The 12598-nt window shown below is 34.6% G+C and overlaps 1 protein-coding gene across 2 annotated transcripts in view; it reads left to right on the top strand.

Moving 5' to 3' along the window:
* The first annotated feature begins 9851 nt into the window (after positions 1-9851).
* The window catches only part of LOC149788993 (von Willebrand factor D and EGF domain-containing protein-like), a 48654-nt gene continuing 45907 nt past the window's right edge, over positions 9852-12598 (top strand). The window contains exon 1 of one of the 2 annotated variants that reach the window (XM_089975145.1): positions 9852-9896. Coding sequence is in view for 1 of the 2 variants with exons in the window: in XM_089975144.1 (XP_089831270.1) it covers positions 12034-12036 (3 nt within the window). In the remaining variant the exon portion in view is untranslated. Of the gene's footprint in view, positions 9897-11900; positions 12037-12598 lie in introns of those variants that run through there. The other variant, XM_089975144.1, reaches the window with a different exon arrangement.

The raw sequence follows: 12598 nt of genomic DNA, 5'->3' as shown, positions 1-12598 counted from the left end.
CAGAGTGTATTATGTTTTACATCAAATATGTGTGTTCTCGCAGCCTAGTTAAATACAGTAATATTCTCGCAGTTTATTTGGCTATCGCTTAACCGGCTTGATGCAGCTGTTCCGTTTTTTAGTGCCGTTTTCATGATATTTGTGCTTGTTGCCTGTTTTCATCTTCGTTATTGTGTTCATTATGTATTGGCTGTTAAATTCGCATGTGTTTCTTCATCTTCTTGTTTTGAACAAACCGCCATACGTGATACTCGCCAGTCAACCCGTTTATGCTACGATGGACCCTCATTAATTGATTTAAATGATCACTCCTTGGCTCTCCACACTACATTGTGCTCTAGACTAAACGAACTGGGACTACATTCATGATTACCTAAATGTAAACAGAAGCGAAAAAAGAAACGTTGTTTCAAAGCTGGCCGGCGTAGAACAGGAAGAAGAATCCCAGTTATCTCCCTTATTTCGGCACAGCCATTGTAAAAAATTCGACCGTTAATTTAGATAACCTAATTCAAATCCCAATTAATTCGTCAACCTTTGTGTCAACTATCCAAGAAATACCTCTGCGCAATGCATTATTCAATGCCCAGTCAGTTGGACCACCGGAAAAGCGCACAGAAATAGTTAATTTTATCAACGACCAGAATGTTGACATATTTTTCTTGACAGAAACATGGCTAAAACATCAGGCGATGAGCACAAGTGTGCGGATCTAACACCCACTGGTTACTCCATCAAGTCGTTCCCCCGTAATTCTCGCGGAGGTGGAATTGCTGTCATCACAAAGAACTCCATGATAAAACGTCTTAACTACACCACAACATTCAAATTTCGACCACACATCGTTGATTTATAATTTGTAAAAAAGTAAAATCTACTTTTATGTCAGAATGCACAAAATTATTCACTCTTCTTTCTATTGCAATCATTTCCACTGAAAAAGAAACTGTGATAAAAAGAATCTCAAATGGGTACTAATTTCATATTTAATTTATGAAACTCACTGAAAGATGTCCACCTTTTGCCCGCCAACGCTCGACAATCTTCAACTGGTTTCATAAATTCAGTATCAAATCATTACCCATTTGAGACCAATATTCATCTCACCCCATACCAGTAGCAAATTATCTATTTTGTTTTCTTTCTCCCAAAATGTCTAAAGAGCAACCTATTATACACTGGCACATCACTTCTCTTTGCAAAGACCCAGGAGTGAACAACTGAAGATATAAACCTGAAAAATCAATTTTATTAAACTTTCTAAGGACAGTATAGTTGTGCCATGTTTAAAATAATGTCATTCCACTGGAGTGCATAATGGCGTGTAGCTGGAATTAATGTGGCAAGTTTTGTGTACATGGTTTTTTGTCCTCATGTAGCCATCTGAAAACTGATCTTGTGTTGGAGTTTTTTTTTTTGTTGTAACTGCTTCATATTAAATGCAATGTAATGTTGTGACCTTGGAAAACAACATCCCATAAAGCTGATACCATTGCGAGTATTCTCTGTACAGCATGTACATCCGTGCATCATCGCATAAAGTTGTACCTAAAGCAACAATATACTCTTTATAATATCTTGTATCTTTTCTACAGCTCCCGTTATAGACCTTCTGCTTAGCTTGAACCCGTTCAAAGACTAGGCAGCTTTATAACTCGGAGGATCAGACTGTCCTGCAGGTGTCGAGCTCAACTTATGAACCTTTTATCTTGATTCATTGGACTCACCTTTACACTTTTGCTGCACCTGACCAACCTGTAACCCTGGTCTCACCTAACCAGCGTTTAACCCCATCCGTACTTAGCCCATCTTTAAGCCTGGTCTTACGTGACCAAACCGTACATCAGCCTTACCCGGCTGAGTTTTAGCCCTAGTCTCACGTGACCCGAACATACCCCAGCCTTACCTGGCTGAATTTTAACAAATGTCTCAATATTCCTAGATAATGCTTCATTTGATACCTCCGATTATGTCTTTGGTAAGATTCTTCCCTTAACTTGAGATGGAAAACGGGTAAATTTCACAATGTTAAGAACCGTCATGATCAGTACTAGAACTTGACTAATGAGTTGATACTTATAGCGCATTTTGATAAATACCTTATCCACAACACTACTCCATATTGTGATAATTCAGCTTCTTTTTTTCTTCAACAAGTGGGATGTTTTTGTTTGTTTGTTGTTGTGTTTCTTTTTTTTTTTTTTTTTTTTGTTTTTTTTGTTTTTTTTTTTTTTCTTTTGACGAAAACAAAATACTGAATTGCTTACCATTTGAAAAGCAGTAATTCTCTCATGAACTTTCTGTTCAAAATATTACAAATGTTTTGACACACGGGATACTACCTCTGTGTTTTCATGACTTGCGATATGTCGGCCTATTCTGCGCATGGCGTTAAAAAGATGTAATTGTTAATACACTGGGCTATGAAAATGAAACACATAACACTTGATTCTTTCTGTCAGCATTTCAGCCGAGGAGCTAGGCCAGGTTTATAGCTGGTTTTACAAAATTCAACGTAACAATACCACAAACCGATCTAGTAAAACAAGTTCAAACGTTTTATAAGAATAAGTTATTATGTTGAAGAGAAACAACAATGAATATAGTGTAACGTGTTTCCAATCTCTCGTCTATGAAGAAAATATTGAAGAATTTTGGAACTCACTATAAACCCAGGTATTTTTGAGAATCAGTTCAAGCGGCAAGTTGACAAGTTGGATACCAGACGATAAAGTAAGTATGAGACAACTTGTAAATTTAGAAACTTCGATTAAGATGCAGAATTGTTCTAAGGTAAAAATTTATATCTTTTAAATAGTGTATTTATTTGTATAATTCTAAAGAGACAAATTCAATAGGTTTGTCTGAGTTAAACGATCAAGGAATGGGTCTTAATGTTGGCATTTAGAAATTACATTTTCATATGCATTTAGAATAGAAATGTAGGATATTTTTCTGCACTTTATGAATACCAATTTCCTTAATTAAAGCATGATCGTTCTTCTCTCTCGTGATAAGTGCATAATCTCCTTGTTACTCTTCTATTTGCTGCTGCATGTTTAGCCGGTAAAAAGACACCTACTTCTGATCTGTATACTTCTACTCGATGAAGTATGTCTAGCATATATCAACTGAATTTCGATTTTCTTTGTCTATTCATCGATAAAATTCTTCCAAAATTTAAAGCTTTTCTGATGGCTTCTTGTCATAAATGCACTTTTTTTATCTATTGCCTGTTTGTTTCCTGATTTCCTCAAGAAAACGGAACGTATTAAATTCTGCCATTTCCTTCTGTGTACTTGGTGTTTCACAAACGCTCTAGCTCGCCTTAGGATTTCACCAGCTGCCCAACGAACTCTCCATGTAGCCCTACGATCTCTCAACTCACCCAACGATCTCTCCGTCTCATCCATTTGTACGGCACACAAAATCGTTAAAAACTGACGGATCTTAAGGTGACTTGGAGTAAACGTCGGGTAAGCATTGGGTAGTTTGTACGGTGAGCTGGAGTAATCGTAAGGTGAAATTGAGATCTCATAGTCAGATGGAATAATAATCATAGGGCGATCTCGCATAATCATAAGGTGAGCTGGAGTAATCGTAAGGTGCAATTGAGATCGCATAGTCAGATGGAATAATCATAGGGCGATCTCGCATAATCATAAGGTGAGCTGGAGTGAAGTGAGTTCGATTAATAATAAATAATAGGGTGAGTTAAGAGTAGTCGTGTGGACGAGCTGGAGAGAGTGAACAGGAGAAGTGAGTACGAACAGGCCCAGAAATGTTTTGATATAGGATAAGAAACCCTCAGAAATATAAATTAATTTGATCAGGTAAAATCAATTTGGCCACACCAAGAGGTACAGCCTGATGTCCGCTTTCAATGTTATTGGTTTTTAGCAAGTGACACTTTATCATAGAGCTGTATTTCTTAACAACTAAGCCCTGTGATCTCGGTTCTTTTTACCCGAATCCAGACTTCATAACACTTTCTCACATATGTTCTTTAACAAAAGTAATAAAGTTTTATTGCATCTGTCTATTAAAGACGAAATTATACAATCTCAATAACGCGTGTTTGTTTCACCCACTCAGCAAACTGGATAGCGAAAACCAGCTATCATCAAGTAATTTGAGACATAAGGCCACTTTAACATTTGACTGCCGCCTGAACATGGCAGAGGACGTAGTGGCCACTTTTAGACAACATTGATTCTTGTACATGTTGAAGTAATTGGACATAATTAACGGTAATTTATATAGCTAGCACAGATATATTTTACGGTGAGCTGAAGAAGGCCAACTGAAAAGATAGTAGGGTGAGCTAGGGTGATCGTTAGGTGGGCTGGAGAAGATGCATTGGAGCAATCAAGAAATTGTCTTAATTGGAAATGAAATGATGGATAATTGTATTATGAAACTGTACATTAAATTCTTTTTAAAAAATATCAAAACGTTGCACTCTCAGAACTCGGGCAAACTTCACAGACTTTACTATTGTATAAATCCTGCATAAAACAATCACACAAAGGTGATTATGGCACTAAAAAGATAATAGATGGATTGACAAATTTAAAGTTTTCTCTCTCTCTCTCTCTCTCTCTCTCTCTCTCTCTCTCTTTGCGACCGTCGGAAATCGGCAGCTATGAGAGATGTAACATCAGTGTTCCTTGTAATTAGAGTACAACATAACATAGCTAAATTTATCTTAGAATAAATAAAAATGAGCTCACATTATCCACGAATGTTCGAGTTTTTAAAAAAAAGATAAAAGAAAAGTCAAAGTAACGCCGAGTATACATTATATTATGTCCTGACTGACTAATGTAAAACGACAATAATAATAATAATAATAATAATAATAATACGTTTTCCTAATAAGCACCCATTTTTGAAAGGCTCGCTGATTGTATTGGTGAAGATTTCTTCGGTTCAACGCTTAATATTTTGAAAACAAGTGCCATTCTGGGCAGTTATTGTGTAATTAATGTAATACAGGACATGCTGTACTAATTAAGCTCTCAAACTAAACCCCTGAACTCATCATAATATTAAAAATTCAATCCCTTTTAATTCCTAAGTGTTAATAATCAAACCTATATTTTTCAATATAGATCCAACCGCGATGCAAGCTTCTGTGTGAATAAATATACCAGCAGCGGATATTTTTAAATAAATGCTTGTTTGAAACATGTTATCAGTTCTGCACCATACGAATCAGGTGCTAATTTCAGTGATGAGTGCTCCAAAGGCAAGCCTATAAAAGGACCGAACTTCCATTAATAAAACTTTGTTTCGGTTTTTACTGTTACAAATAATAAAAATCTCTCAAAATATTCTTTTTGCTAAAATTTTATTTTTCATTATCAAACAATCATGGCCATCCAAAGCTATGTATATATATATATATATATATATATATATATATATATATATATATATATATATATATATATACTCTTTTTTATCTGCACCCATTTTAGACTGGTTCCCATTTCTGCATTATCATCGTTGTGGGAAGTGTCGTGATATGGTATCACGATGACCATATTTTCAGGTTCAAGATTCTTAACTGCATTCTTTATTCATTTTATGGTAAAAGTGTCTCGTTTAAAAATCCACCAACTATAAATCATGACAAAAGTGTTTATTCATGGCATTCTGGAGAGGCAGACACAGTCCTCATAAAAGTAACAGTGACTTGAATTTTAATCTACGTTAAGTCGAGGTCAGAAGCATCCGAAATTTCATTTTCCTTGTATACACAGTACAGATTATATTTCGAATGGTTCAATGCATTGTTAAGTTCAAGAGCAAATGTTTATATCGTGAATTATTTATACAGCTATACATAAATTTCAACGATGTATGACACAGAGAAGATGCATTGAAGGGCTCTCACGTTGGTTGTTAAAAGTATGCAAAATTCCACCAACTTTACTTTAGGACACAAGTCTTTATTCGTGATATTCTGGAGAAATCTGATCAGCTAATTTACAGTTACTTCATCAGTTTAATTTAAATCTCGCTGAAGCAAAATTTCACGTTTATTACAGGATAATATTTGTGAGTAGAGTATTTGTTTCTCTGATATTCTCGGGAGACCGACGTACAAAAGGGGTAAACGCACAAGAACACAAACGCTAAAATTCATTTATTATATTCACCGCCTATCGAATTCATGAATAATAAGCTGTATTTAATATGTCTTTATAAAAATGTTTGACCAGAAATATTGTTCTAATTACTTTTGTTTCTAAATTTGTTGAAAAACATATTATTGAGGCATGTTATTTTATGTCTTGTAGTCATGATGAATCTTCTGTGAGGTCATGTAAGGCAACAATAAGTATCTAGGACGCGCAATAAGTGGAAAATTTACTGGAACATCCACGCATAGTATTTAGAATGAAGTCACGTGCTGGATAATTAATAATATAAATTAGGTCTACTGGAGGAAAGTGTTGTCTAGCCCAACGTACATGGTCCTTACAAGTTCGTTTCGTTGATCTTCGATGTCTCCTGCAGAATTCAAAAGTGCACACTAATGTATAACTATGCTTCTTATTGTTTCATTGTCTGTCGTTAGTCGTCGCCTCAATCAAAAAGAAAAGAGGGGAAAAGCAATTTCAGAAAATATGTTTGAGGGGATGGCTGTTTTTCAACTTCATTTGCCGAGAACCTGACAAGAAAAGAAGGTTGTATTAAAGAAAATGAATTGTTGCTAAAGAAGCTTGAAGCCAATAAGGTATTTTACTTTAAGTTGGAGATGAAATAAAATGGGTGTTGTTTTAAATTTAGTAATGGAAACTGAGGGGTAAATTACACATCAGCACCTAGAGAGAAGATAATGTTGTTAATTGGCTCGTACTGCCCTAACAGGGCAGGGAAAGATCACAGGACCGTAAAAAGTAATATCTGCATGCATACTGGTTATTTAGTGATGTCATTCGTACGAAAATGGACGTCTTATGTTCATGTTTAGGCTCTAATAAACATTAAAAAAGAAAGAGTGAAAACAACAAGCTTTGAAATTTTTTACAAATAATGTATTTCCCTTGAAAAACAATGCAAAAATGAAAAATATGAACTTACGGTTTTAAGAATCAAATCGAAAAATAATTCAAGAATAATCCACAAATTAAATTTTAGAATTTGAAGTAATTAAATGTTCTAATAAATTCAATTTCGAGTCCCGACGAAAATTTCGAAATGGAAGGCAATGACGTATACCATAGCCACTTTAGTGATGTAGTGTCTACAGTTCTTTGTTATTCAACAGAAGATACTATTCTGGTGTTTAAATTTCCGAATAAAATTACATGAAATGTATTTGTCCAGGAATTCTGTATGTGCACTCAAATATTTCCAGGAAAAAGAATTAATCTTTTAGAATCCAAATAATTTGAAGAAAATTTTAAAAATAACTCAACTGGTCACAACAAAAAACAAAACACCTTAACGTACCAGTGTTTTGAAGCCTGACTGACTAATTTCTCTATAGACAAAAGTTATAAAGTAACTTGAGACGCAAAAGAGATTCCCGGATGAGGGTCAACCCCAGAATTTCGAGAACAGCGTAGAAGTAGTTACGTCTAACGTCACGTAGTCCCAGTCAGCCTCGATTTCACTATTATCATTCACACATTAAGAAAGAATTAAAATAGTTTGCTTGATTCTCAGTGAAGGTCAGGAACTAGGGCGGCATAAAGATACAAAGTTCTATTTTTAGGTGTTTTCGATAAATCAGTCTGGTCAAACTAATATCTGGAAAATATAAAATTCCGGTAAACAAAGTTACATTACTTAACATGTAATGAAATTACAAGAAAAAGATTTTAAAACTTACAAACAATTAATTAAATCAAATATAAATTAAGTCAAGCATGCATAATAGACGTAATCCACATAATGGCTAGTTTGAACAGTTCCCTCTGAATTGTAGTGGTTGATGAGTGTGCGGCTTCACAACGGCATGGTACATAATGAGTAAAATGTACGAAATGTCTGCTCTTTTGTTCAAAGGCTGCGGTTGATAGTTATAGGCGATGACATGAATAACGAAAGAGTGACGCAGATGCAAGCGAATATGCTACACAAGGACCAATACAATGTTTAAAAAAAGCACGACATCGATCTATTATGTAATCATGACGAATCTCAAGAACGTATCAAGCAAATCCATCTTTGTTCATTGTATTCTTGTGTCTATAAATATTTTCAGCTACCAACAGGCCATCCCGAAATTAGCACAAAGCACATCGACGTGCAACACAATCGTCAAATCAGATCTGATCAAACCAGTTGTCAAAAACGTGCAAAACCTGGCACTTCCCTACAACGAATCAATATCGACATAACGGCTTGAGTGTAGGAATTTGTTCGGAATACGTAAACTATTTCCTCAGAATAAAAAAGAGGCTAAGTTATCATTAAACAACAACATTATTAATGTGCACATATCTCAGCCCAGATAAATTTGAACCTAGTCGCGCGCTAGACATAACTTTCGAAAGAAGATGGGTTTTTTCTACTTGAAATAGAAATTTGAATACATCGGATTGAAGCAGCGAGGGAGAAGCGTGTTGATATCTGCAAGTGTGTTTCTGTTCTGTCATTGAATGTTTGAAATCATAATGTTGGAAAAATATGAAGTATTGCAATTATGAAAAAGACTTTATGTAATTTAAAGTTTATTTCATTTTGAATGTATTAAGAAGAATGTAATTTCACTTGGAATATAGTCGAAATTACATCACAATTTCGAAATGTGTAATCAAGCGTGAGAACGCATGATCTGGCTCATGTAATTTGGATTTGCTGAACTAAAAATGTACATCTTGAGGAACTTCGGGATGTAAAACTGTAATACTGAACGATTCTGACAATGTAAATTTAATGGAAAAAATATGAGCATATAATAATTATAGGTTACTGCATTGTATGGGAAATAAGAACTAGTTTTTGGGGATGGATACTGAACGACCTTGCGGAGTATAGTATCCATCAGACAAAACGTGTTCATATTTTCCCATACACCAAAATGCAGTAACCTTTTTATCACGTACTCATTTTCTAATTCTACCTATTTTACCTAAGGCTTAACCATATAAGCATACACTACAATGAACAAGGTAATTGAATGTATACTTTATTCCAAAATAAATACACAACTCAGCTTCGTTGAAACACATCAACAATATTAATGCGCATATAAACCCGCCCAGCCAAATCTGATCTCAGTCGCGCGCTCGACATTACTTTCGAAAGGAATTGTCGTTTTGCTGTACTTAAAATTTAAATGTATAGTCATATTGTGACTGAATGCGCATTGCAACAACCTTTCCATATGGTCTCGAATAGATTTTGGTATTTTTGTCGATCTGACTACCACCCCCTTCTCCACCCGCCGAAAAATAATAATAATGCTTATAAATAGATAACATAAACGATGATTCCGAAAAGAAAATGCAGCCACGCACGAAGGCGATAAATTCTTTAGGCAACCTGATATTAAAACAATTAAGATCGAATAATTGATGTTATACCTCAAATATTTGATCTTATAATTATTTTTTTGCAAAGAATCTCCTGAAGATATGATTACAGACTTATTGGGTATTTCTCTTACTTTCAAGTACGCGATTTTGTGATTTGTATTGTCATTAAATATATGATTCAAACTCTTCTCTTGAACATGAAAATAGAATAATAAATCTGTCATGTAAACATTACCAATCTTAGCTAAGCAATGGCCGTATTTACAACTTATAACTGGATGAATCAGGATTCATGGGAGTAGCTCTATTTATAGCAAGGAAATAAAAAAGGAACTGTTTATGAATAGGCTATCCGAAAGGTACCTCACATGACAGTCAAGCTTGTCGTCTGTTACGGTAAGTGATTTGTGTTAATTTTACAGTTGATTTGATTTTACAATTTCCAATATTTTCATTATTTTACGGTTAGTTACAGCAGCTGTTAAAGTTCTTACTTTAAATTCGCTTCTCTAAACACAGAGTTTAGAGTGTTGAACAAGTATTTTTTTAAAAATGTTTTTCTAATTTCACGTTGTTTGTTTTTTTAATAATATTATGTTTGTTATCTTATAGGTGTTGTCTAAAGGTGTGAAGCGCTTAGAGCTTCTAAAGATTAGGCGCTATACAAAGTCCTCATTATTATTATTATCATTATTATTTGATAGAAACAAAGTCAGCAAAAAGTGTTAATATCATAAATAGTCCTAAATGGAAATCTATTTTTGGAGAAAAAAATGCTAGTGTTAAAAAAAATAGAAAGAAGAGCAAATTAAATACGTATTAAAGACAATTTGGGGCTACTTTAGATTCATAACTACTTCTACCTTGTCTAACCTCACAATACTAAAATAAAGGATGGCAACATTTATCCAGACTGAGATCGCTGCAAGATTTACTTATCCATTTTTCTAGACTACACGAGAAAACAATATAACACACAATTCATTAAGAAAAAGGAAAAAGGATGAATCATTTCACTTTATGCGGCGAATATATATATATATATATATATATATATATATATATATATATATATATATATATATATATATATATCAAACATGCGACAGAGAAATCTAGCTGTTTAGCTAAACTTTCTTTTCATATCTCAGCCTAGTCATCTCAGAACAGTCATCTCAGTCAAGTTGACCATGCAATCAGAACAACCTTTATAAAAAGAAGCTAGTGTTGTCTTCTGCTGTGCCTGAAGTACGTGTTCTAAGATCAAACAACAACAGCAACAAATTTATAACAAAAACAGGGTCACTTAAGATCAATCCGTCTTTGAGAACACACCACAAAAAATCATTTCGAGAGAGACAAAAGACACACGCATACCTTGTAGAGCTTTCTGGTCTTATGCCAGTTCGTTCCACACAGCACTGTATCCTACTTGCAGGCCTAGCTCAGTACATTTTCAGGTCAGCGTCATTAAAAGCAGCTAAAACTACCTAACTGGTTTTAAATACTTCGTGTGAAACGAATTATATGCTGTTAGCTACATTTAATGACGCTGACCTGAAACTTTACTGTGCTACAGATAGGATAAAATTATCGATGCTGTGTGACATGAACTACGACCTAAAACACTGATCCATGCACATAGACTATATACATATACACTTCATAGCCTCCCAACTCTCCTAACAACTATAGAAAACTTAGTAACAGCCAGAAAATTTGTTATGTCAAACATACTTTATTTTAATTTTGTTAAGCATCTAAACTGTGCCCCAGCTGAATCAAAAATATACCTACAGTATTTAATGACACATAATGCACTTAGCCGCCAGAAGGAATCGTGTATACGTCAACACATTAATCCATAAGTAAATTTCACCGTAGCACTTGCCATATCTCCGAGATAGAAAATAAAATTTCAAAGAATCCGCGAAGTTGAAAGTTTAGCACATGGTTATCCGATAGGGTCCGTATTTGGAGGGTCATTTATACACGGGGTTAATTTTACGATAAAAAATGTTAATAATACCAGTCTTATAATCAAAATGAATTAAACATGGTTCATAATTTTCATCTAAATCCTCTGTTTTCCCTTTGATCTCGATCTCTCTCTCTCTCTCTCTCTCTCTCGTCCGTAAGGGAGAGAATGCTGTGAAGTATGTGGAGATAAGATAAAAAGAAAAATGAACTTGCACCAAGTAGTCTACAATAACCTGTGACTTCGTAATGATTACGTGTACACGTTCCATGGGAATTTTAATACAGTGTTCACAATATCAACGACACAAAGTTGCAATAACCTGTCTAGATTATAGTACATTTCTTTTGGTTAGGAGGAAGACACAGTCTGTAATCTATTTCATGCTGTGATTACTTTTTATTTCTTTCTTCCTATGTAAGAAAACCTATTATTCCATATTAAAATGTCCGAAGGCCGCTCTACCCCCAGTTTCTCTCTCACTGCGCTGGTTGGTAAGGCTGTAGTAATCGACCATTGAAGAAACGTAGGGATGTGCAATAAATAAATGCCCTTATGGTAAGTCTCTCCAACCAAACCTCTCTCTCTCTCTCTCTCTCTCTCTCTCTCTCTCTCTCTCTCTCTCTCTCAAGATACCAGCAAAACGAATCCGTGACAAAAACGGGCGTGGCGGATTTTTGCCTGTGTCATGCGACAATATCGCTTCACCAATGAATGATGGCAGAATGTATTGACTCGAACCGATGGAATGTGGAATGTTAGAAAAGGAGGATAGAAACAATTGTATGCTCGGTAGCTATGTTAATTAAATCATAATAATGACTTAGATGAACTGTAAATACATATAAGTGTTTGAATTAATTCTTGCTGGGTCCTAAAAGGTTGCTCATTTTATATTTTCCACACGTTTCAATATGTTAGGCGGTATGTTTAAGTAGTTAACCACGCTGCGTTTGTAGTGCTCAACTTTCTAAACACTTACTTCATTTAAACTATCTTTCATGTTTATTCTTCTATTTATTTAATCAACACGAATGCCAAATAGAAACTCAACAAATAAAAGAAGAAATTTATTCTTTGCTAGAGTGCGATTAATCACAAAAGGTAAACAATTGCATTT

Source organism: Sinohyriopsis cumingii, chromosome 11 (genome assembly GCF_028554795.1).
Source record: "Sinohyriopsis cumingii isolate HCF-2022 chromosome 11, ASM2855479v2, whole genome shotgun sequence".
In the NCBI taxonomy this organism is placed as follows: Eukaryota; Metazoa; Mollusca; class Bivalvia; order Unionida; family Unionidae; genus Sinohyriopsis; species Sinohyriopsis cumingii.
The sequence above is the reverse complement of the archived record's forward strand: the minus strand, read 5'-3'. Positions and strand labels throughout refer to the sequence as shown.